Source organism: Ipomoea triloba, chromosome 1 (genome assembly GCF_003576645.1).
Source record: "Ipomoea triloba cultivar NCNSP0323 chromosome 1, ASM357664v1".
NCBI lineage: Eukaryota > Viridiplantae > Streptophyta > Magnoliopsida > Solanales > Convolvulaceae > Ipomoea > Ipomoea triloba.
In genome coordinates this window covers 30,725,105-30,751,508 of record NC_044916.1, presented here as the reverse complement: position 1 = coordinate 30,751,508, position 26,404 = coordinate 30,725,105, and the positions used below count along the sequence as shown (strand labels likewise).

At 33.0% G+C, this 26,404-nt stretch overlaps 3 protein-coding genes across 5 annotated transcripts; 2 read left to right on the top strand and 1 right to left on the bottom strand.

Moving 5' to 3' along the window:
• Positions 1–6,431: 6,431 nt before the first annotated feature.
• LOC116025632 lies at positions 6,432–12,093 on the top strand. 3 transcript variants are annotated; one of them, XM_031266947.1, is made up of 6 exons: positions 6,432–7,009; positions 7,102–7,520; positions 9,104–10,093; positions 10,497–10,910; positions 10,997–11,214; positions 11,648–12,093. In XM_031266947.1, the coding sequence occupies exons 1-6, from the start codon at positions 6,924–6,926 to the stop codon at positions 11,903–11,905; spliced, it is 2,385 nt and encodes a 794-aa protein (XP_031122807.1). In that variant the 5' UTR covers positions 6,432–6,923; the 3' UTR covers positions 11,906–12,093. The 3 variants fall into 3 exon arrangements, with proteins under 3 accessions (XP_031122807.1, XP_031122814.1, XP_031122799.1); XM_031266954.1 differs by lacking the exons at positions 6,432–7,009; positions 7,102–7,520 and adding exons at positions 8,017–8,365; positions 8,488–8,592 and having other exon boundaries at positions 8,685–10,093; XM_031266939.1 differs by lacking the exons at positions 6,432–7,009; positions 7,102–7,520 and adding an exon at positions 8,017–8,592 and having other exon boundaries at positions 8,685–10,093.
• A 2,548-nt stretch (positions 12,094–14,641) lies between these two features.
• Positions 14,642–16,728, top strand: LOC116029391 (60S ribosomal protein L34). Its single transcript, XM_031271376.1, has 4 exons — positions 14,642–14,802; positions 14,995–15,074; positions 16,171–16,280; positions 16,404–16,728. Exons 1-4 carry the CDS (start codon positions 14,724–14,726, stop codon positions 16,495–16,497), a joined length of 363 nt encoding a protein of 120 aa, XP_031127236.1. The 5' UTR covers positions 14,642–14,723; the 3' UTR covers positions 16,498–16,728.
• Positions 16,729–17,421: 693 nt separating this feature from the next.
• Positions 17,422–21,075, bottom strand: LOC116029381. Its single transcript, XM_031271364.1, has 10 exons — positions 20,766–21,075; positions 20,387–20,478; positions 20,089–20,196; positions 19,898–19,980; positions 19,670–19,803; positions 19,356–19,405; positions 19,125–19,217; positions 18,098–18,189; positions 17,884–17,990; positions 17,422–17,803 (listed from the first exon to the last, which is right to left on the bottom strand). The coding sequence occupies exons 1-10, from the start codon at positions 20,964–20,966 to the stop codon at positions 17,762–17,764; spliced, it is 1,002 nt and encodes a 333-aa protein (XP_031127224.1). The 5' UTR covers positions 20,967–21,075; the 3' UTR covers positions 17,422–17,761.
• Between the last annotated feature and the right edge of the window lie 5,329 nt (positions 21,076–26,404).

Sequence of the window (26,404 nt, the reverse complement as noted above, 5' to 3'; positions counted from 1 at the left end):
ATTCAATTTTTCATAATATTAAATTTAGTATTAATATATAAAATTTATATATTTAGAAACTACGTTAAAAGTATTATTAAACACAAAAAAAATTAAATTTAAAAATAATTAAAAATACTAAAAAAAATAAGCAAATGAAGAAATAGTTGGTTTGACCAATGAATAGTAAACAGGACAGGTAAAATAGGACAGAGGGAGTACATCTCAATGATTCGATCCAAATGCATTGTAATCTAGTCGTAAAGTTGGAACCAAGGGCAGTGCGTGGGCCAAATCATTTGTCACTGTTCACGAGGGCTAGCCTAAGCAACAAACTTAACCCAGTTTAGACCATCCAACTTAACAAGAATCATATCATATACGGAGTAATAAAAAGAACTCCAAGACACATTTTAACTAGTTATAAGGTGTTGGATTCGAATCTTATGAATAATCTTTAAAAAAAAAAGAAAAAAAAAGAAAAAAAAAAAAGAGGTAGTGCAAAGACTTTACAAGAAAGTCAAGTGACACCACACAAACAATAATAAGTTAATAATAGTCACATGTAAGTAACTGAAAACAATTGGTCTATATCTATGGCAAGGCAATGGAAAACAATTTATTTATATTTGTGGAAGGAACAAACATTCACCATGTCACTAACAGTAAATCTTACGAACATGTCATGTTTTTTACATATAAAGAGCTGATTTTTGCAGGAAAAAAAATGTTTGGTGCCACGCATGCGCTCAACGGGTGCATTATGGTAATGCGCCCGCTGGGCGCTTCAGAGTGGCCTGCTGGCAACCACTCTAATTGTTTAACATTTATATTATTTATTTTGCTTTTTTTTTTTTTTTTTCGTTAAATAACACAAAACATTAGCTCTCTCCCTTTTTTAATCCATTTTCTTTAATTTTTTTTTATTAGAGGGTTATGTAATATATAGTTTTAATAACATATTATAATAATTAAAAATTTTAAATTATTAATTAACTTAAAATTTGACATGTTTAATTTATATATAAATATATATAATAATTATTATAATATTTAAATTATAATAAATAAAGAATTAATTTTATTATTATTTTTTAATAAAGAAATAATTAAAATATAGCTGGTATAAAATGGTGTGTCCATAAAAAAACTTATAAAAATATAAAATTAATATGAAAATAATTTTCAATATTGAGTGAGATAGTGAATGTTGGAACCTAAAAAAAGAAGGAAAAACCTCACTTAAGAGGTTGTTCTATGCAAAATTCTCATCGACTAGATGAATTATCTCTCTTAAGTATTGAATACTTGACAAGGGCGGTAGAATACAAAACTGAAAGCGTTATCGGTTGCCAATTCATGGCTTAGCAATTACTCATTTGTTGACAAACTCATTATTGGGAATGTTATTCTCCATTCGTTTTGTTTTAAAAATGAAGATAAGGTTGGCAAAGCGTTAGTTGATGGCGAAATGGGGGCAGATTCTTGGGGACAAATCACACGGCCCATCATGCAACTACTTTTCATTCATGGACCCATGACAATGATTTTTATCTTCTTTTCTTTCTTTTTTTTCGGGAATATCTATATTAATTATGGCCCATTTTATATGTTTCTAAGGCATTCAGAATGGAGATTAATTGTCTCTACAAAACACAATTAGGCTTTGTATGTTTACATGGGCCAAATGCCTTGCCGAATCTTTCATATATTGTTCACTTCTCACAATTGAGTAGGATTTGCCATGGTTAAGAGAATATTTTTAGTGGGAATACAACATTTTATTCTTTGTGTTATAGAGGGCCCCATTCATTCATTCTTTTTTTCTTTTTCTTTTTCTTTTAATTTTAAATCAAGGGTACGTGGTGAATATTTGGGCTCATCTATTTAGTTGAATTAACATTTAAAATTCTTTATTGAGTTAAAATAGAGTCTCAAATTGTTGTGAAGATGGATTGCTTTCTCACTTATAGAATTTACAACTTGGTATGTATGTGTTGGGTATTCCGTCCATTGGGTTAATGTCGCTTCTAAAACTAACATTGGTGTGATATGACATTTTTTTTGTTTAGTCATTGTATTTTATTCTATAGTATGAATAACTAGACTTTTACCTTAGCGGTGTTTTTAAGTTTGGATTAAATATTATATTTGTAATCTAATTCATTTTTAAAATATATTTAGTGATCATTAATTCAATATTCATGTTATATATTTAATAAATATTAATGTCATATTCAATAATAGTTTTATGATTTATAGTCTCAAATGTATATTGGATGAACTTAAACCAATGTTAAAAACAATGTAAACTACGTAAACATAAGAAGTTGTTGATGGTTTGTTCTAACAGATTCCGTTACGGCAATTTATATCGTGGATCAGGATTCACAATGTAATATACAAAATTTGACTTCATAAAGTACATAATTCATGTTCATAATGTACAGAATTATATAGTTGAACACATAAACACTTAACATAATACACATATGGCATATACATAAACACGATATTTTAAAATAAGTACATACAAAGCATGCGCATTATGTTATGAATTTTTATGTCTTCATCTATATGTGTATTATGTTATGTGTTTATGTGTCCTTAGCTATATAATTTTGAATATATATCCAAACATTTTATAGGCTCAGAGTGAAATTAAAAAAAAAATGGCATTTATATGAAAAACTAAAATTAAGATTTTAAAAAAAAAATTCTACATGCATGAAAAATGATCGATAATATCCCTTGATTTACTATCAAGATTAGCTCAATTCCTAGGATCATAAATATCAGAATGAGGGATAAGGTGTTCTTTAGCTAATGTATGTCAACATTACACTCATTTTCAATGTTACATTCATTTGGTAAATTATCATTTTCATTGGGTAATGTATTGTCAACATTACACTCATTTTCTACATTACATTCATTTGGTAAATTATCATGTTTATTTAAAGAATTATTATTTGATACATATCATCATCACTCAAATTACCTATACCCTCATTAACATTGCCTTGGTCATTTAAATTTTCTTTAGATTGTTCCAAATTTTCATTAGATGATTTTGATTTTTAAAAAAATTTATTCAAATCTCTTCTTTGTGATTCTATTAACTGATCTACTTTGTTTGTTTGTTTTTGTTTTTGTTTTTTTTTTTTTTTTTCCTTTTAGAGTAGCCTTATATAAAACAAATTTTTAAAAAGTGTGTATAAGAAAAGAATAAGAGTACCTGAATTTTTTTTCTAATTATTATTTTTCTTTTTAGATTTTATTGGATGAACTTAAAACAATGTTAAAAACAATGTAAACTACGTAAACATAATAAGTTGCTGATGGTTTGTTCTAACAGGTTCCGTTACGTCCACGGCTTTGGAATGTTCGATTTATAATATTTGCACCAAAGTGACACGCATATATATACACACACAAAAACAAACAAATAAACAATGCATACTGATTTCTCCTCTTCTTTTTCTCCTTCTTATTTGATTTCCCATCAATTATGACAATTTTATTTGTCTCAAATAAGTTGTTATAGATCATTATATAATATTCCTTAAATTGACTTTTAACGAGAGTGACTAATTTTCTCCGTAAAGAGTGGTTAAGTTGGCGTAACATGATTTTTGTACTAGAAGATCATGAATTTGATTATTGTCAACATCTCGGAGTTTCGGTTGAGCCTATCAAATACGGTTTTTTTTGTGTGATTTACGTCTCCTGTGTGATTTGAGGGATATTCTACGAGAGTGGAGTTTACATAGTGCACATCCCCCGAATAGTGGTAGTGGTTGCAAGCAAGCAACTGTACTTTTTTGTGGTTTGTAGGCTATTATACACGGCAAGTTTACTCAATGCACATCCTCATATAGTGATAGTGGTTTTTGATGAGTTGTACTCATGTGTAGTTTATGAGTTGTTATACATTAATACGTTTACTCGATGCACACCTTCGAATAGTATTGTAGATTTGTGGTAGTAGTGGTTGCAGGCCGGTGCACTATCCTCATTATCCTTACCATCAAAAAGAAATTATACAAATTTTGATATAAATGATACTACGTATAACAATAACATTATTGATAATTATTTTTGGTAACATGATCCTTTAAATCTTATATATATAGTCACTTCAAAAGTTTTTATTGATATGAAGCCGAATTATTATTAGATCTAATTTGGTGAACTATCCTCACCGATAGTTATTGCTTTTTTCATATATAAAACTTTCACATGAAATCTCATTGGAAAAAAAATCAAACTCATTTTGTTGGGATTATTTGTTGTTGATATCATTTCCTATAATTAAGTATTAGATACTATTTTGTAAGGAAGATAAAACAGAGGAGATTCGGTCCATTATTGTGCATGGAAAGTGGTTAGCATTATCAAGTTTGGTTCATCGGATGCTCCCTTTGTTGTTACGTGTTTAATCAATTTGTAGTATTCAATATGGTTCACTATAAATTACAAAATAAGCCATAAAGAGAGGCATGCAGAAAGGCCTGCGGGCACCAGGCTTAGGCATGTCTTGGACGGTCGAAACTTGCCAATATCGTTAGGTGTACGTAAGAAAAAGGCAAATCAATAAAGAATTGGTCAATGGTTTGAATAGCAAATAATAAAATATATGAATCTAATGTTAAAATATCCTGTTGTTCCGTATTAAATAACATTACTTTTTTTTTTTCAAAAAAAATATAACATTACTTTTTTCGGTTGTATCAGAAAAGAAAAAAAAAATAACTAACACTTTTTTTTTTTTAACTTAGTATGATATGTACTAACTCAATCTAAAAATCAGTCTCTTATTGATAATCCTCCAACCCAAACCACTTCTTAGACTATATAGGCCAAGTTATGTTTGTGAAAATATAGTTTGAGTTGTTAAATAAGAAAAATGAGTTGTTTTCAAAAAAAATAAGAAAAATGAGTATTTTCATTTTGAAAGAATGAAGTACAATCAGGAATTCACGATACTATAAAGCTTAGTGTTCTATCTCGCGTTGTAGTGAGATTCTCTATCATGTTTAGATGATTTAGTGTATTATTTTTATATGTTAGTGTACACCATCCATCTAAAACCTGTGAAAAGAAAACTCTTTCACCTTGACAAAGAGAATAAAAATGACGTGACTCGACAAGAGAGAGTGTTTTGCCCAGAGTGCGTAAACACTTCACAATCATTACATTTTGGAAAAATTGCATCTGTGGTCCCTAAGTTATGCCTAAGTTTCGACTAAGTCCCTGAGTTATGACCATATCCGAGTTTAATCCCTCAGTTATTTGCGAAGTTGCGAGTTTAGTCCCTAACCGTTAAATTTGACAGAAAAATTAAAAAATATTTAAAATTTGAGGTGTAAAGTAGGAAATTCACATTTTATTCTCTTTATTATATCAAAATCACTTTCACAACATTATTTTTTTACTTCGTAGCCTCTTATTTCAAGATTCTTCAATTCTAAAAGATTTTCAATAACTTTAGTATTACTTGTTAGGAACTTGGTTATCGTATAACAAACTTAAAACTTAGCACAAACAAATAAACATTTAATTATTATCTTTAGGCGTGTGGAACACACTGTCCTAACAATTTTTTGTAGATCTACTATTGGAGAGACAAATTTCTTCTATTTATAGGAGACTCTTCACTTGACACTATGTGTGTGTGTGTGTGTGTGTGAGATTAAATAAATTTAGTAGATTCTTTAGTTACCAAAGTAAAAAAGTCCTCCTTCCCATATGTGGGATTGAATTTCTTCAATATCATAGAATTAGATTCTCATTATCCTGAATTTTTCTAAGTTAAAGATTGCATTAAATATAGAAATAATTTTTCTACCTTTTTTTTAAAACAAATTTTTCTACCTTTTAAATTCTCACAAAAGTTTGATTACCAAAACATCCTCTAAATGAAAACTTTTTCCTGTCCAACCAAACACTTCCAAAGAGTTTTTTTTTTTTTTTTTTTTTTTTCCATGTTTGGTCCTACAACTATTAAACCATTTCTATGTTATTGAACATGGGTGTATAATAGTCAAGTAACTTATTTTAACGGATAAAATTGTCATTTATTGTGATTTTTTAATTAAAAAATTTAGTCACCAATGACCATAAATTAGGCCGAATGACCAAATTTGGAAATGTTTTAAAAGTTTTGGAATTAAATGTAAAAAAATTAATAGTTATAAATCAAATATGGAAATTATTTAATAATCGTTGAACCAGAAAGGAAAAAAACCCACACACTAATATAGAAAATTGTAATTATAATTTTTTGATTTACAAAATTTAAGTTTGATATTAATGATTAAAGTTGTATGTTGACTGTTGCGGTTGGGCACAATCCCTACGGGCGGGTAGAAATTTATTCCATACGGGGTGCACGGAAACTGGATATTGGCATTCCTGACCTTAGAAAGTAAACTAAAACTCCAAAGGCAAACACCCAAACACGACTTAAAAGCTTTGCAACGGCAATTTGACTGATGGACTCAACGACAGGCCACGGATACATTAATTGGAAAAAAGGAGCGTCTGGGACGGAAAGCGTGGACCCCACGGAAGTCCAAACCGACAATGGAGGTCATCAAAATCCAAGTCACTAATTTGTAGTCATGAAGTTGGACGTACCTCTCACTCTCATGACTTGTGTGAAAATCTTCCTCTCTCCTTCCCTCAATCTTCGCCACCATGTTAGCACATATGCCCTTCAATTTTTCTCCACAGATTTTGCCACCTCTTTAGTTTCAGTCCAAAGATCTTCCATTTTTTATGCTGCCTGCTGCCTAGTAGTTAGTGCTTTTTCTTCTTTTCCTTTCTTTCACTTGCGTATCATCATGAAATTCATCCCTATAAAGCTACTTTAGTTCTTTTGCCATTAAGTTTTTTTTTTTTTCTCCGGTGTGTTTTTCAGTTTTTGTGTATATAGAACAATGTTTGGGTTGGGTTGGATCTTCTTGGTTTCTCTATGTGCCCTTGTATTAAGTTTTCCTGGGCAAATGGCCAAGCTGATGAACAGGTAAAAAAGTCTGGATTTTTCTCTGATTTTCCTGGTGTTTTTAGAGCTCTGTGAATTTATTTATTTTTTTCTGATTGTGGGGGTTCTTGCAGATTGAAGGGCAGGAATGATTTGCGAGTTTTTGAGGCGATTCGTTCCGGAAAAGACGATGGCGATGGCGATGGCGATGATGATGATCAGGGAGTTTACCGGAATTTCACGGGTTTTGAGTTTCTGCAGACTGAACTGATTGCCGGCACTAGCCAGGATCAGTTCATTTCTGGAAAAGATGACGACGATCAAGAACGAGTTTTCCGGAGCTTCACGGATTTTGAGTCCAATGTTGTTCTGCAGAGTGAAGTGAGCAAGTATCAGTTCGTTTCTGGGAATGATGTCAGGGGATTCTTGAAACAGCCCGAAACCAAAAGGTTTACAGTTCAAGAGTTGTTTGTTTGTCCCGATCTTGATTACGGTGATACGCAATTTTCAAGAAACAATTTAGAAGAAGAAAAAGTTACTGCATTTGATGAAGATNTTTTTTTTTTTTTTTTTTTTTTTTCCATGTTTGGTCCTACAACTATTAAACCATTTCTATGTTATTGAACATGGGTGTATAATAGTCAAGTAACTTATTTTAACGGATAAAATTGTCATTTATTGTGATTTTTTAATTAAAAAATTTAGTCACCAATGACCATAAATTAGGCCGAATGACCAAATTTGGAAATGTTTTAAAAGTTTTGGAATTAAATGTAAAAAAATTAATAGTTATAAATCAAATATGGAAATTATTTAATAATCGTTGAACCAGAAAGGAAAAAAACCCACACACTAATATAGAAAATTGTAATTATAATTTTTTGATTTACAAAATTTAAGTTTGATATTAATGATTAAAGTTGTATGTTGACTGTTGCGGTTGGGCACAATCCCTACGGGCGGGTAGAAATTTATTCCATACGGGGTGCACGGAAACTGGATATTGGCATTCCTGACCTTAGAAAGTAAACTAAAACTCCAAAGGCAAACACCCAAACACGACTTAAAAGCTTTGCAACGGCAATTTGACTGATGGACTCAACGACAGGCCACGGATACATTAATTGGAAAAAAGGAGCGTCTGGGACGGAAAGCGTGGACCCCACGGAAGTCCAAACCGACAATGGAGGTCATCAAAATCCAAGTCACTAATTTGTAGTCATGAAGTTGGACGTACCTCTCACTCTCATGACTTGTGTGAAAATCTTCCTCTCTCCTTCCCTCAATCTTCGCCACCATGTTAGCACATATGCCCTTCAATTTTTCTCCACAGATTTTGCCACCTCTTTAGTTTCAGTCCAAAGATCTTCCATTTTTTATGCTGCCTGCTGCCTAGTAGTTAGTGCTTTTTCTTCTTTTCCTTTCTTTCACTTGCGTATCATCATGAAATTCATCCCTATAAAGCTACTTTAGTTCTTTTGCCATTAAGTTTTTTTTTTTTTCTCCGGTGTGTTTTTCAGTTTTTGTGTATATAGAACAATGTTTGGGTTGGGTTGGATCTTCTTGGTTTCTCTATGTGCCCTTGTATTAAGTTTTCCTGGGCAAATGGCCAAGCTGATGAACAGGTAAAAAAGTCTGGATTTTTCTCTGATTTTCCTGGTGTTTTTAGAGCTCTGTGAATTTATTTATTTTTTTCTGATTGTGGGGGTTCTTGCAGATTGAAGGGCAGGAATGATTTGCGAGTTTTTGAGGCGATTCGTTCCGGAAAAGACGATGGCGATGGCGATGGCGATGATGATGATCAGGGAGTTTACCGGAATTTCACGGGTTTTGAGTTTCTGCAGACTGAACTGATTGCCGGCACTAGCCAGGATCAGTTCATTTCTGGAAAAGATGACGACGATCAAGAACGAGTTTTCCGGAGCTTCACGGATTTTGAGTCCAATGTTGTTCTGCAGAGTGAAGTGAGCAAGTATCAGTTCGTTTCTGGGAATGATGTCAGGGGATTCTTGAAACAGCCCGAAACCAAAAGGTTTACAGTTCAAGAGTTGTTTGTTTGTCCCGATCTTGATTACGGTGATACGCAATTTTCAAGAAACAATTTAGAAGAAGAAAAAGTTACTGCATTTGATGAAGATTCCGATCATTCTCCGGTGGATGTTGATGGTGATCATTTTATCCACGATTTGCAGTTGTCTTCTAATGATGATGCTCTGGATAATAATGATCCTGGAGCGGCAGAGACTATCATTTCCGTGGAAAAGCCTAATTTCCCAGAAGATGAAAATCCACTGTCCATAGAGCCAAAAAGTTGCATTTCTGTACCGGAGGTTAATGATCAAGAAAAAGCAGAGGAAATCATTTCTGTAGCAGAGGTTAATGATCAAGAAAAATCAGATGAAACCATTTCTGTTTTAGCAGAGGTTAATGATCAAGAAAAATCAGATGAAACCATTTCTGTAGCAGACGTTAATGATCAAGAATCAGCAGAGGAAACCATTTCTGTAGCAGAGGTTAATGATCAAGAAAAAACAGAAGAAACCATTTCTCTAGCAGAGGTTAATGATCAAGAATCAGCAGAAGAAACCATTTCTGAGGCAGAGGTTAATGATCAAGAAAAATCAGATGAAACCATTTCTGTAGCAGAGGTTAATGATCAAGAATCAGCTCATAGCAGAGATAAAACAACAGATATTGATGAAGAGTTCATAGATTCAGAGCCGCCATTGCAGAATTCAAGTGATATCCAAATCCCAGAACACAATATACAGAGTGAGGAAATGAGATTCCCAGATGAGCATAACAGAACTGAAGCTCAGCAGCTGAACCAGAGCTTCTGGGACTCGGATTCAGGTGAAGAAGACGACGAACTAGACATCTTGTTGCAGCACCAGAACTTAGTACAGCAGATCAAAATGGAAATGAGAAATTCAAGAATCAGATGCCTCCCTACCATCTCAGAAGAATGTGAAACTCCAAAGATGGCAGATGATCTAAAGCCACTCAAAATCGACGAAAAACTCGAGTACAAAGACCGAATGGAAGAAATCCAGAAGTTCTACAAATGCTATGCAGAAAAAATGCGAAAACTGGACATTCTCAATTACCAGACCTTAAATGCCATCAGTAAGTCTCAAGCTTCTTCATTTCACTTTATGCAGTTAAAAAAAAAAACTTCTAATTACCACAACAGTTATAGTATGATTATTATTATATTCAATTCAATTCACAAACGGTTGAAAGAAAACAAAATTGCTTAGTGGGTTTCCATCACCTATGATGCCTAAACACACTCTAATGTTCATAGTCTTTCTTTCAATATTATTTTCAGTGGGGTCAATGGTCTAATCAATAGCTTTTTTTATTGCAATTTTGCCGACTTTTCTCTGTTTCCACTTTGAGTGGTCCGAGAGCCGGTGTCTTTCCTGTTAGTGCAAACACCATTTCAACTTTTTTTTTTTTAATGTTTTTGAATTTTGACTATGTAGGATGATGACTAGATCCGACCTGTTTTTGATGATCAATGTAGGTTTCCTGCAGTTGAAAGACTCTGAGACATTTACATTGGGCAAAAAGTCATTGTTTTCGTCGAACAAGCTGTTACCATTGCCAAGCCTCTTTGGGAACAAGCTAAGGAGGATTTATGTTGATCAAGCACACAAGTCCATCTCTGAGCTGAGCCACAATTTGGAGGTGGTCTATGTTGGACAAGCTTGTCTGTCATGGGAGATACTGTGTTGGCAGTATGGCAAAACAAAGGAGCTTTTGGAATACGATGCCCGGGGCCATCGCGCCTACAACCATGTCGCGGGAGAATTCCAGCAGTTTCAAGTTCTTCTGCAGCGATTCGTGGAGGACGAGCCTTATCAGGGGCATAGGCTTCAGTACTATGCTAAAAACCGATGCATTCTTCGCAGCTTTCTCCAGGTTCCTGCTCTTAAAGGTGAACATTTATTTGTTCATAAGTTTTGAATTTTAATTTGAACTCTCTGGCATGCTTATGAGGGTTCTGATTATTGTTCTCTGCAGATGATTGTTCTAAGGATAAGAAGGTGGGATTTGAAGAAGGAACAGATAGAATTTCACTTGTGAAGTTGTCTGAAATCATTAAGAAAACAATGCATACATTCTGGGAATTTCTCCATGCTGATAAGGATGAAGCTGGTTTGTCTGTTAAGGTTCATAGTTCTCATGTTGATCCTGCAGATTCTGAGCTTCTTTTGGATGTCACAACAACTCATCAGAAGGTTTGCTTCTTTTGGCTAACACATTTATTATTTCTCTATATATATAGAGAAAGGGTTAAATACACACCTTAAACTCTGAACTTTATATGAGAAGTCAATTAGAATCCACAACATATAAAAGTTGTAATTAAACACATCAATCATTTTAGTGTATAAAAGTCTAAAAATCCATTGCTAACATATAATAGCAGGTCATTAGGGTTTTGGCGATATTCTAGCTACCTCAAGGAAAAATTGGCAACCAGTGTTGCCTTTTCCACCTGAGAAGGTGACTTGCCGGTTGCCTTCTTCATAGAAGGCAATCGGCTACGGTTCGCCGCTCGCCAGTTTTCCACAAATGACTAATTAACTTCTGATATAAAGTTCAGAGGTGTATTTGACAATTTTCTCTTTATATATATTATGGTGATCATAATATTTGAATGATTTGCAGAAAGAGAGGAAACTGAAGGAAATACAGAGGAGTGGGAACTGCATAGTGAAGAAGTTCCAAAAACAGCAAGAAGGAAGAGTGAATGAAAACCAGGCGGTTTTCATTTCTCGAGTGGAACTCAGACTGGTGGCCAAAGTCCTAGGTTTGCCCAGGTTAACCAGAGACCACTTAGTATGGTGTAAAAAGAAGCTAAACAACATTAATATAGTTGGTAGAAAGGTTAGTGTAGAACCCTCTTGCTTGCTTTTCCCCAGTTAGAACTTTAGAATTGAAGCTCCACTTTTGAGGTGCTTTTTTTTTCTTGCTCTGTATACAAAACTCATAAATACTCAAACACATCAAAACTAGAAACATGTCAACAGATAGTGAACTTTCCAAAAGTTTAAGGATGCAATAAAGCTTGTTTTTGTTTCAATTCCTTGTTGGAATTGATGAACAACCGCAAATGGCTTTCATGCTTTCCTCTCCCATGGTGTAAACTGGCGGTGAATGCAACTGCTTAAATTTATTACCAGGTCAACTAATCACATTATTCAATTATTGATAGAGTAATGGAATGACTTTGAAGTTTGAAGTCAAAGTCACTTTACCTTACTCACAAAAGGCGAAATTCATTTGTCCTATATTAAGTAAAAAGTTCAGTGTTTAGTATCCACAAATAACTTGTCACATTTAAGTGTAACTTTAATAATGTATTATTTATTCATATTTATCACTTAAAAACTAAACAGGCCAAAGTCACTTCACGTAGTCATAGTAATGAGGGGTATGTTCACTACTTATACCATGGATCCATATCTGCGGGTGGACTCATGTCCATTTACATACCAAATATTCACAATTTACATACTGAATATTCACGTTCAGTTGTAAAGTATATAAATTGTAAAATTTCAATATGTAAATAGTATATTTTGGATTTGACTCCACTTATGTCCACGGATTAATTTGCCGTATAAGGGCATGCCAACCGAATTAATTGAAAAATCAAACCAAACTAAATAACTAATAACTGATTCAAACGGAAACTGAAACTATGGGTTTGGTATAAATCAAATCCAAATTTCTAGATGGTTTTGATTTGACTCATACCCAACCCAAAATCTACCCGAAAGCAAAATTGTCAACAAATTGAATCATAAGCCAAACTATAAATCAAAACTTAATAAATACTCCGTATATCTTTTTATAGAACTATATAAATTTTAAAAAATATATTATTTTCTACTAATAAGTTTCTCATAATAATTTTGACTCACGACACTCCAACTTATCTCTAGAATTCTAAAATTTACATAAGAGCATTCCTTTTAAGTGGTTCTTGTCCTAGTGTTTTAGGAAAAATGTTGATTTTGAAGAGAGATGAGGAAAATAGTGAAGAATTGTTATCCCTAAGAATAGATATCCAGTTTTGATTTAATTTGACTGATTTGAATTAAAATCAAGTCATACTTTCACATGACCCACCCACCCACCCCTATCACAATTCCCAAGCTCTACCTTACAATAGAGGCAACCTCCCTTGTTTTGCATACAACTATATGCATATGTCTATATCCATCCCAAAATAGTGCTGATTCATCACCCATTCCGGTGACAATACTTATGTGGGCCATTACAAATCTTCTTCTTCATTAATCTATCTTTGATTGCGGTAGGGTTCTTACTTATCCTCTAACATGTAAAAGAGTACAATATGAAGATTATATTTTTCATCTAAAAAGATTGTCAATCATGTGAGGAAGTGCAAAAACAAAGAAACATTATTGATTTTTTTTATGAGTATATATATATAGGGTTAAGGAGAAACAAAGTTTATGAAACTAGGACTTTTAAGAAGAAAATACAAGTGTTAAGGATTTTGTGGTCTAATGGCACCAAGTAAGTCGCTCATATTAGGGGTTGTGAGTTTGAGTCTCCACCACACACTTTTTTCGCGAATCTTTGTGGATTGATCGACTGGCCCGCAAAATTCACGGACTAGGATTATGCAACCCTAACCTGCCTTATGCGCGCTAGCATGCGGACCCACCTTCAAAAATATAAAATTATTATATTATTATTCTATATTCAAATAATTTAACTTAAATAATATTAACTTTTTTCGTGTTTAAAAATTTAAAAATTGACATTTTAAAGATTTTATATATATATATATATAATTTATGAAAAACCTGCATTTGCGCAGACTAAGCTCGTGAGGCCTGTATTTTCATGTCCCAAAAACCTAGCCCCTAACCCGTCTCACTACGGGCGGTTTAGGGCTGCCCGCAGGCTTCTACCCAAATCATAGGAGTATAAAATGTGAGTACAAATTGAGAGTACATGTAGAATTACTCTTTAAAAAAAAATTCCTCTTAAAGGGGTCACCAAGTAGACAAACCATAATTCTCATACCTAGATGGTTACAAGCTTAATTTATTTATAGCATACTCTTAAATAGTGGTTGTAAATTTATCTCGTCACCATAAAAAAAAAATAGTAGTTTATCAAATGCCGCTTCATTTTAATCATTAATTATTAAATTGATCATGTTTAATAATTAATTTTTAAAATTAGTCTCTTTTAGTCCTACGTAAATAAATAGTGGTATGAGTTTCTTTCTATTTTTTTTTTTTGAATATTATTGACCCTATTACAATATAGTATTTGTCCATAGTGGTATAAGTTAAGTAAGTAATTTGAATGAAATATCATTTTGAGACTTTATTTAGTAAATCTTTGAGATTAGTATTCTTCTTCTTTTTGCAACATAGATTAGTATTCTTCCGAGACTAGTTATTCAAAGATGGAAATATGGACAGAAAGGCGGATCAGAACTTAAATGGACAAATAGAAAGCCCAAATTACTGAACAGAATCAAAAGCCCAAATAAATTGGGTTCACATGCGAACTGGGCCATAAAGAGTATATTTGATATTTCTCAGTCCAGTTTTTACCTCTAATCTCAGCCGTCCGATCTAGGGCGACGATCGTTGCTTTACCTAGGTTATAAACACGCACTTTCTGTTCCCGAAACACTCTTCTTCCCCAATTCTCCTCCGCAGCTTCAGCACTCAGAACTTGGAGAGAGAAAATGGTGCAGCGCCTCACTTATCGCAAGCGCCATAGCTATGCCACCAAGTCCAACCAGCACCGGATTGTCAAGACCCCTGGTATTTCTTTCTTTTTTTTCCTTTATAAAGTTGTTTTTAGTTTTTAAATCTATCATTTCTGGAACTTGCACTTGAGAATTTTGAAGTTACTATGGTTGTATTCATATACTTATATGTTTAGTTGTAGCTTTTTTTATGTTCGTGCCAAAACGTGATTTTGGGATTGATTGTATTGAAAATTATTGTGAATAGGTGGGAAGCTAGTGTATCAAACTACGAAGAAGAGAGCTAGTGGACCCAAGTGCCCTGTGACTGGAAAGAGAATCCAAGGGGTATGCATTTCTTCTCCCAGTTTTCATGAGAGTTAACAGTTGGGTTATTGATATCTTCTTCTTTTTTTTTTCTGATATTTATAGTGATCTGTGCTGTGTATTAGATCATTTATTCATGTATTTTATCAGATATTGTTTTTCTTGAATGTAACCCAATGGGTAGGGAAGAAGTTGACTGTGACTCTAGATGGATCCAATTTTGGATGTTATTTGCAGCTTAGGGATTGACTATCAGTAGGGAGCTTGAGAATATACATTGTTATAGTTTGTTGGAGCTTATTCTGAATTCTATTTTGCAATTCAAAATGTGGACTTATTTTGTGAAGAGTCTCTAGCTTTGTGCTCTCTGTGGTAGTTTAACCTTTGCTGCTTACACTAGTAGCTGAGCATTACTTCCTCCTGTTAAACATGGCAAATTAACATTTTACCACATTGTGATCCCCTGAATCCTCACCACCCCTGCAACTAGGCCCTAAATTCCCCCCTCCTTCCAATATTCTTTCTTTTTTGTCATTACTGACCTGCCAGCTGCTCCCTTTCCTTTCATATTATCTTAATCAAGTTAATAAAAACTATATATATATATATGTCTAATGTTCATGACCAGCCTTAGCTTTGTTTACATCTAGTGATGGTATTACCATTCAGATCTGGCATATCCATGAAGTACTCAAAAACTATGAGAGTTGCTGTGTACTATTTGTATGTATAACAATATATGGAGTATGTCTTAACTCTATAATTGATCTACATTCTTTGAAAATTCCTTTGGGATTGTAAAATTATTGCTGTTTCTTATCAATGTTTGTTTTATCTGGTATTTGTATGCATCTGATGGAATTTCTACTTAATATGGTACCAATTAATCTTCACATGGATCTAGGATAGCATTCTGTACTTCATATTAATGGTTAATTTTGTTTAGCTGAATTATATGTTATGTTAATACCTTGTGGTTTGATTTGTACTCCGATTATTCTAAGCTTTGGAATGGAAACCTAGTTTATTAGGTGAAGTGCTGCGTGTCATCCATGCTCATTGATGTTGATTTGACTATTTAATTAAAATTTTTAAATAAAATTCTTCCTAATCTCAGATTCCACACTTGAGGCCTGCTGAATACAAGAGGTCTAGATTATCTAGGAACAGGAGAACTGTGAACCGCCCTTATGGTGGAGTATTATCAGGTGGTGCTGTGAGGGAAAGGTAAGTTCTTGTCTACATCTGGCATGCTTTCCAGATTGTTTTTATTTTTACTTTGAGTGTGCAATTATGCAAAGATATCACTAGAATGATGATTCAATCTACTATATTGTATTGGATTTGTAGGATTATCAGAGCATTCTTGGTGGAAGAGCAAAAGATTGTGAAGAAGGTGCTGAAGATTCAGAAGGCCAAGGAAAAGCAAGCTGGCAAGAGCTGAAGATATAGCCCGAGTCAGGTGTAGTTTTGGATACAGTGCTAAAATGAATCATGAAAATGTATTCTGAGTTTTTGGACTTTGAGATTGTATTTTGTTGCCCTTTATTGAAACATGACTGATTTCCTTAAGTTTGTTGAAAAATGAATTATCTTTGTATCTTTTTTTGTTCTATTAATACTACCCTAGTGTAACTTTTCCAAGTTATAAATTTCAGCAAGATCTGTTTGATTATGGACAACCCAATCTTACTATTATAGAATGGCAAGTGATTTAGAAATGGACTTTGCCCTTGTGTACAACTGTACAAGGACTGGGTACCTTCTTATGGATAGGATTGTAGGTACCTTCAACATTGTCATAGGATATGCCTTTGAGCTCAAGGGCTAATGTTGTTCTTGTGCAGTATCAACTTGGTCATCCATTGTGTACCTCCTTGAGCTCCTCCGCAAAAGGTGAGTTTTGTGTAGGCCCCACGGCACAGAGAAAAAGGAGTTGGATGCTTGTTTTGTGCACGTGCCCGGTTTTGGATGCTCGTTTTGTGCACAATGGTGCCCAACCGGGCACGTGCAGGGCACACACCAGGTGTGTCATTGCCTTATTTCTTTTTTCTTTTGTGGCAAACTTTTTTTTTTTTTTTTTTTTCTTATTCTCTTTCCCTCATCTCTCCTGCATGGCACCTCAAAAACCTCACTAATCCTACCAAGAGTTGCTCGAGCTGTTTTTATACTTGTTAGTAAGAGCTCCACTAACTTTTTGTAGGGCGGGCACCTCCCCCCTCAATCTCAATTCTCAAGAAAAAATGGCCCAAATCCACTTAGGGATCTGCCAAATTTGAATACAATTAATTCTGTTACTGTAGCCTGGGGCTACCAAGAACATTCTTCAACCTCACATCCTTCTGATTAGCATTAATGTTCTACGGAGTGATAAAGCATTCAATCTATATTGGGATTGTAGTGTTGAAATTAACACCAATAGTAGGTAAAATATTTTACAACTTAACATGCTTAGCAAAGCTCATTATGGGAAAAGGTTGAAGATTAATCATCAGAGCTTGAATAACACAGCTATACAAAACATTGAAAAATAGCACCATTTTCTCTTTGCTTATAACCCAATCAGAAAAGAACATTGTTGCCTCCCCAGTAACCTGTCAACTTCACAGCTCTAACAAAGCTCTTGTAGCCATTTCTCCTCGAAGCCAAAAAAACATAAAGCCCTAAAATACTAAATGTCTATATCAATATATCTAATCAGTCTTTTGTCAAGATGCTTGTATGAGTTCTTTGATGTCATATCCTTGGAGCTACACAACACAATATAAGAAGAAAAACTCAGGTACAGAACAAAGTAATCCCAAATAAGTGTTGGAGATTAAGTGATTACCTGAAGGAAGGTCAGAAGCAAAATAACTCCAGAGTTCCAAAAAGCATGAATAGTAATTGGTGTAAGTAGATTTCGGGTTTGAGCATATGAAAATCCTAAAGCAGTACCTAAAATATATAGTTCACAGGCGTGAGTAAATGGAAAAGATTAACAAGAGTAGGAAAATTCACAGGTCAATTTGATTTAAAATGTTTTAAGTATATCATATTAATACCTAGTACAAAAAGCTGAGGAAATTCTCCTGGTGTTAAATGTGCAGCAGAAAATACAGCGGCGCTGAGAAGGACAGCAAGTGGGCTAGGCAGCCTGCAGGGAGAACAAAGCAAGGGAGTGCTATTATGAGTCAACTGGCGAAAGATGCCTGTGCGTGAAATCAAACATCCTCACTGCCAGGAAGTTCTAGTTGGGGGGCCCGAAGTTATAGAGAAAATTTACGGACATTAGTACTAACCGTTCAATATCTATATCATATGTGATTGTGCCAATTATTATTGATAATTATTTTTATTTATATTATGTACAATAATGTATGGAATATATAATTATATGAGTACGATTGATGCTGTTATCAAACATTACTTTAAATTTTTCACATAACACAAAATATATACAATAATAAAAAATTATTTACATTTATTTAAATCTGCATTGTCACACTTTTATCAAATAAAAAGTTGTCAATTGTTTTGTTGATAATTAATTGATATTCATTTTACTGATTAAATAAATATTCCAAAATTTGAGGGATGAAGACGAAAACCAAGATCGCTAAATAAAGAATCATTATTAAATTTTGTCAATTTCAAAACTAATCCTTTAACCTAGCAAATTTACATCCTAAACGTGTAAATAAACAAATAAATAAATAAATAATAATAATAATAATAATAATAACAACACACAATAAATCACTAATTAATTAATCAACTAATACAACTAAAACATATACCTCAAATTTAGAAAATTATGAAGTTAAATTTGATACTTGATGCCCTCCATTATTGAAATTTTGACAAAGGAAATAAGTTAATAAAGAAAAATGATGAATTTGATTACTTGATTGATTTAATTTTTTTTAATGAATATGAGCTTTATTTATTTTTTCTTTTTTTAAAGGAGGGGGGCCAAAAGTGTATTTTATCTCTATTATAATAATATAATATATGCATATATATATATATATATATATATACTAATTTTATTTTGCAAAGAAAACTTCATTTTCAGAGGAGAAGGATTACCACTTTGTCAGGGATACCATCAAAAAGCCTCTAAACACTGTCTCCTCAAGAACTGGTGCAAGGACACCAGTGATACCCAATAGACTCAGAGTGCTATATTAAAAACAGAAACTGTCAATTCTTCCATTTAATCCTGAAAGTCTCCTTATAGTAACAAAAACACTTTTCTAGAGGTAGGATACATCATAAGAAAGATAAGTAAAATTTTCGAAATACTCTTCGTTAATATACCTGATGTTTGAAGAGCCAATCAATGGAAGCAAGCGAACTAGAGCATCAGTCTGAATTGAGTACAAAGAATCAATAAGGCACATGCACTTTGATTTATTAATAAGACTAAAATAGAATGCCGGTACATAACAAAATTGTCAGTGTAGAGCATTCATGCAAATTTTGCACTGACAACAATACAACATGAAAACTTCAAATTAATTTAATTAAAGAACGGCAATTTTATATGTGTACATCCTTTTACCTGGTATCTCAAATGACTTTAATCTCTGTTCATTTTTTATGTGTACAAAACATGAGATCATTATTCTAACCTCTCTCGTTGGGGGTTCACTATTCAAAGAAGACATGGCAACTCCTGTGAGTGCAATAGCAGCCAGGGCTCCAGCAAGACCAATTGCTGCCCACAACAGCCAACCTCTTTGAAGATTGAATGGCTCCCTCCAATCTATCAAATCGAGAGTTATTGAAACAATATCCAAAGCTATGAACTGAAAACTTTGTAGTTTGTATAAGCAATGAAAAAGCTTGAAAAGAAATACCATAGCAATATATGTCACTGGGAAGCGGCTTAGATGACTTGGTCAGCGTATAGAGAACTCCAAGAACAATTGCAGTTGTAATACTGCATTCATAAAATAAATACGGAGTATATAATCAAAAAAGGGGAAAAACTAATATTCTAATTAAATTGCCAACTAATGAAAAACATGGCAAAGATAATTTCTCATACGCTTGGTCTAGAAACAAAATTTCTGCCTTCTCATCCAAGCTTAGTTCTTCGACCTGAATTCCTGTGTAAGGTATTGCTGCTGTCTCTATTAGTCCTGTCAAAACAAAACTGCCTAAGAATCGATTAGTCTTCCTGAAAGATCAATTCCAAATAACCTAGCAGGCTAGCAACAATAAGATATGAACGCATTCACATGCATAACTGATTTATGATTCCAATTGACAATACTTTCTGCAACATAAAAGAACCCAATTTCACTAGTCAATACTGAATGCTCACTCAGGTGATGAATACATACCTGAATCCACAAGCAAGGGAAGTAAGAGAAATAGTTTGCCAATTCCATGGAACACTCCACCGTCTAAAAATTGGGCAATTGGGTCCACTTCCCTGCAAAACAACACATCAAATGCATGATTAATCGAAAATGAATTTCAAATCTATAAACTTTATTCTCCCCTAAAATGCTCATCAGAGATCCTTTTCTTGAAAAACTACAAAGATGAACCCGATTGCAAAAGCATAAAACTTTTTTCCATTTACGTAAGCCAAGACTAGCAAACATAGTCATATCACAATACCCAACAAAATTAGAAATAAAAGTAAAAACAAACAAAGCGTACTGTAGTGAAAAATGACAAAATAATAAGACCCAAATTTGGAGCTAATTATCCTACTTTAGGGTCGGGTCGATTTCCGGATGAGTAAGAGCAAACAGTAGTAGAGAAGCGCGGTCTGAGAGCTTGGTGGGTAGGGCGAAATGAGAGCAATTGCAATTTCTGGGTGAGAAGCTTAGATGGAAAAAGCTTTGGTGAGAGTGATGCAATGGGAGCAGAGGGTCGAGCCAGAGAGACGTAGAACAACGCTGCTGCAGCCATTGCAGGATATTCGGAGAATCGTAGGTTGAGAGATAAGGCAGATAGATTATGATCAAAGATTTGATTTTGGGGTCATTTGATGACAAGAGAAAAGAAGTGGGGGCTTGGGGAGATAAAGATAATTGCTGAAAAGAAGAAAAGACGGTGAAATACTTGTCTACCTCACACTCCTTTGTCCATTCACACAGACCACACTAATTAATAATCTCAGAAACTACCAAATGATAAGCGAATAGCGATAGATAGCAATAGTAAACTAAAACTTCTTCTTATGTAAATGATAAATGATGAATATATCATGACTGACAGAACATCTAAGGATATAAATCATGACAACTCAATTAGAGATTGTCCTGACTTTGAGAGGTTAATTTCACACTATCGTTAGTGGGACTTAATTCTGAGCTATTATTTTTAAATTTTATTCATGTGACCAACTAATCTGTCTATGATATACTAAAACTTGGGACTTTGGGTTGGAGTATTATTTAGATACTCCATTGAATTAGTTTTATTTTGTAATTGTAAAAAATATACTCCGTATATAATATAGTATGAAAACAAATTATTCATATATATTTTCTGGAAATATTATATTTATTTTTGCAAATGTTGTGTTATGGCAATATGATTTATTTTTTAAAGTGAACAAATTATAAAAATAAAGATAGCGTAAGCCAAATTCAATGGTGCATTTTAGTGACTTGGCACAATTGCACAAATTACCAGGAACAAAACTCAATCAAATTGCTTTAAATATATGATAGTGGTGAGTATTTTTACTTGTGATGGGCAAGCAATTTGGGTTTGATCTCAATTCTCAAATAATAATACAACAAATTGACGTAATAAAATGTTATCCTATCAAAACTTCACTCTTTTTTTTTTTCATTGACTAAAACCATTAAAAGCATCCTTGTTGGCCCTCTAAGGAGTGCAAGACCCATATGTTTTTTAAAGTAGTATATTGTTAGTTTTTGTGGTGATTTTTATTTTTTATTTCTCTCATATAAAAAAAGCACTCGTATATCCATACACTAGCACATATACTATTGAGAAGTGATCCAAACTTATCAGTCCAAGCCCAATAAAATATCCTCATAAGACTTTTTGCACATTAATTGATAATAGCAACTACCAAGTTAGCAACTACGTAGTAATTAATTTTATCAAATTTCTTTTTTAATTAAATTGTTAATAGAATTCATTAGTCAAAATCATTAATACAATCCGTTATACGTTAATCGTTAATTTCCAAACAAGGTCAAAGTTCTCAAGACAAAAAAAAAAAAAAGTAGATAAATCATCATACCAAGATTTTAATGCGATTGAATATGTGAATAATTTATTATCTAAATATAATTAAATATTAAGTTACTTGTTTTTCAAAAAAAAAAATATTAAGTTACTTGATTACGATTATAGTCTAGCGTAAAATCCTCAAATAAAAAATGACACCAAGATTTTTTAACATGGTTAAATATGCGAGAGAATAACTCAAAAAGGGTTCAATTTACTATACAATAAATTTTAACTACACAAAATACATATACTTATACAACAAGTTGATAATATAGACTATCTAAAATTATAGATGAAAAATTAATTAATAGAAGAATGTGACAAAACAAACCTGTACACTTTTAATGATTGTTTTAGTCCACGTACTAATTCCAAACACTAAAATATACTATCACTAATTTTTTTTAGGGAAAATGTACAAATAAGCCATTGAACTATTTGGTAATTAGCAATTAAGCCATTGAACTCCAATAAGCTCCAAATAAGCCACTGAACTTAGAAAAACTTAGCAATTAAGCCATCGAACTCCAATAAGCTCCAAATAAGCCACTGAACTCAGGAAAACTAAGTAATTAAGCCACTAAACCGAAAAAAAAAACAATTTAACAATTCACATTTTTAATAGGTCATTTGTCAATTCCGGTCACCTGCGACGATTTTTCCAGTGACCGGCGAAAACTTCCGGCGGCGACGGTCGCAGGAAAAGTCGTCGCCGGTGGTCGGAATAGGCAAATGACCTATAAAAAATGTTAATTGTTATTTTTTTCGATTTAGTGGCTTAATTGCTTTGTTTTTCTGAGTTCAGTGGCTTATTTGAGTTCGATGGCTTAATTGCTAATTCCCAAATAGTTCGATGACTTATTTGTACCTTTTCCCTTTTTTTTATCCCACAACAATTTCACCGTTAAAATTTTTATATATTTAAATTGAAATTTCGTAAAATAATACGGAGTAGATGCCACAATATAATGAATATCATAAATTCATAATCTTTGTTGGTGACGGACGGACGGTGACCTCCCAAGGAATATCTCTCTCACTCTCTCATATATATAGCTGTCATGCTGAATATCAACAGTGGCGTGCGGACCATTCCACATTTTAAATGCTAGCTGGAGAAATGTACAGTAATTTATTTTACCAATGTTATCACTTCTCAATTCTTCAATTTTTTTTTCTTCCTAAAAGAGGTTAAATTTCCTTCGCGTCTCGAGTCTCGACCCGATTACCCAATTTTTTTTAATAGACTTAGGCTCAAATTCATGTCCTTTTTCATATGGAAAAATTGTTACTCTGTCATTTGAGTACAAGGTGTTTAGCCACGTCTTGACCCGATAAAACATTTAGAATGATGTAAATCATTGTAACTCAATTAAACATAGCACTAAACATGTGTTTACGGCGCACAAAGAACCCCTCATTTTAAAAGATTGCTTCCACATTGTCTTTGATAATACACAGTTTAATATCATGGTCTACCTTTTAAAGTGGACCTTGATCCATGATACAACAACTCATCAAAATTGGATCATAATAAAAATCCTTACAATTATGAATTATCACTCTTTATTAGGTTTTTTTTTTTTTAAATCACTTTCAAATGTGTTATATTTTTATTTGATACATACATTTTTTTAACTCAAGGTATAATCAACCAATTTATTACTAATCCATGAAAATGAATATATTTTTTTGAAATTTAGAATTGACTAATATGGAACAATAATTGTAGAGGTAGCTAGGTAGGAAGCATTTTCCATCAAAATTTTACAAGTACTACATCCGTTCCATTTTAGTTGTCTGATTCGTTTAACGAGACTTGACAAAAGTTATTTTTAATCTAATTTTTCATAATATTAAATTTAGTATTAATATATAAAATTTATATATTTAGAAACTACATTAAAAGTACTATTAAACACAAAAAATATAATTAAAAATAATAAAAAAATTACTAAAGAAAATAAACAATAAACAAAGAGTTAATTTGACCGATTAATAGTAAATAAAACGGGTGAAATGGGACAGGGAGAATAATATTTTATAGGAAAATGCTTCCACCCTTACAACTACTATTCCCTATTAGCCACTCCCATATTAAAAATAAAAATTATTTGTTTTCATAAATTATTGATGAATTGATTACCTCCGCGAACTAAAAAAAAAAAAAAATCTATATTATTCAGTAAAAAGATAACACGTCATGAAATGTCTAATATAAGAGTTACAATTGTATGAGTTTTTAGCATAATTCTATTTTACATATGCCCACATTATTTTTTAAAATCATGTTCATTATAATACTTTCCAAATTAAATTTATTGTTATTATTCCCGACCAAAGTTATCAAAAGTACACATTAAATACATCATATGGGCCATATAATTTAAATGTCAACAATAAGAATTTCAAAGTTAAGGTCACCACATGCCAATCAATCATTAATTTATTTCTTTACTTGGACCATTGGACCAAATCAATGTCTCCACATTGATTCCAATTTAAGTAGTGAATTAAATTAAACTTAAGAGTGTTTCCATTACCAACTACAACCCTTACAAAGCCTTTTGTTTATGAAACAAAACGGATAAAGTTCTATATATATATATATATATATAGGATTTGGATCTAGTGAGACCACCTCTTTTAGACGAGATCATGAGATTAAATCCTGGTCATTTATTGTCTTTTTTTAATGGTACAGATTTGATGGGATTTTTAGATTATTTTAATTANATTTATTGTCTTTTTTTAATGGTACAGATTTGATGGGATTTTTAGATTATTTTAATTAATTATGGTATGAAGTGGGGTTGTTTAGTCTTTTTACAATTTAGTGTATTTATTACCATTTTAATTTAAGTTTTATTTTTAATTGTTTCCATTTATTTGATTGGTGTTTCCAATTCCCAGTCATAGCTTCCCATTTGATTTTGTTTCTTTTTTATTTTCTCTCTCCCAAAACCCATTTGTCGCTATCGTATGCCTCTCTGCACGCTCCGGAGTCGTCGGCTTGTGCACAACAAAGATACTCCATGGCTGGTTCTTCTTCAAGGCGGTCCAAGCAGCTTAGGAGGAGTTCGTTCGGTGGCGTTCCAGATATTTATTATTTGTGTGGGTTTGAGGTTTGGTCAGTTTTTGTGTTTGGGTATGGGTGTGCGACGGTGATTGGTGTCTTGTGTATCGGCGGAGAGCAGTGGCCATGGAAGTTGTGGGTACGGCGGTGGTGCGGCGGGTTGGGGCGGTCTTTGTTTATTACTTTTTTTTTTTTNTGGTGCGGCGGGTTGGGGCGGTCTTTGTTTATTACTTTTTTTTTTTTGTTGGTTTCTGTTTACGATTTTGGTTGTTTGAACATGATTTTTTTTCTTTTGTTCAGTCCATCTATTCATCCACTATGATTTAGAGAAACCCTTTGAGAATTTGAGAGCTTATAGTCAATAGGATAATAAAAGATGAAAGGTGTAGGTCATTAGGGTTCATTCAAATGCACAATTAATCTGTTGTCCATTCTTTTTCATCATAATAATTATATGGACCAGGACAATTCTGTCTACATCGTGGATAGTTAATTTACATCGTTATTGAATTAGCTATGTCACATCTACACACACAATTCTGTCTCTACGTGTGATTTATCTCCCAATTTTTGCATTTGAAAGTCATGTTCATATTAACGCACGCATCTACCACTAAATTTGCGCACACACCATTACACACCCACGCACATACAATCATGGCCAAATACACGCATCAATTTATTGCACCAGTAAAATGCACACTCCGTTACCCATCAACGCACAGACTCTAGTGTTAGAACCAGCAACACTAACTTTGTAATTGTTCGTTAGTCAGGTGCATAAAGTCAATTGTTTCAATTAATTCGTGGTCTTTGTTTGTCTTGTATTAGCGTTGTAGGAACAAACGTCATATGCCCCTACACAAAAATAAATAAAATTGTATACCAATCTACTTCCAGTGAAACGCACACAGCTCCACTAGCGTTCGCACATGCATGTCGCATGTGGTATATCACACACGTTTACCATCATTATTTTCATATATGGGCATTGGATTATTCGTTCAGTGAAATGCACACTCCGTTACCCATCAACGCACAGACTATAGTGTTAGATTCC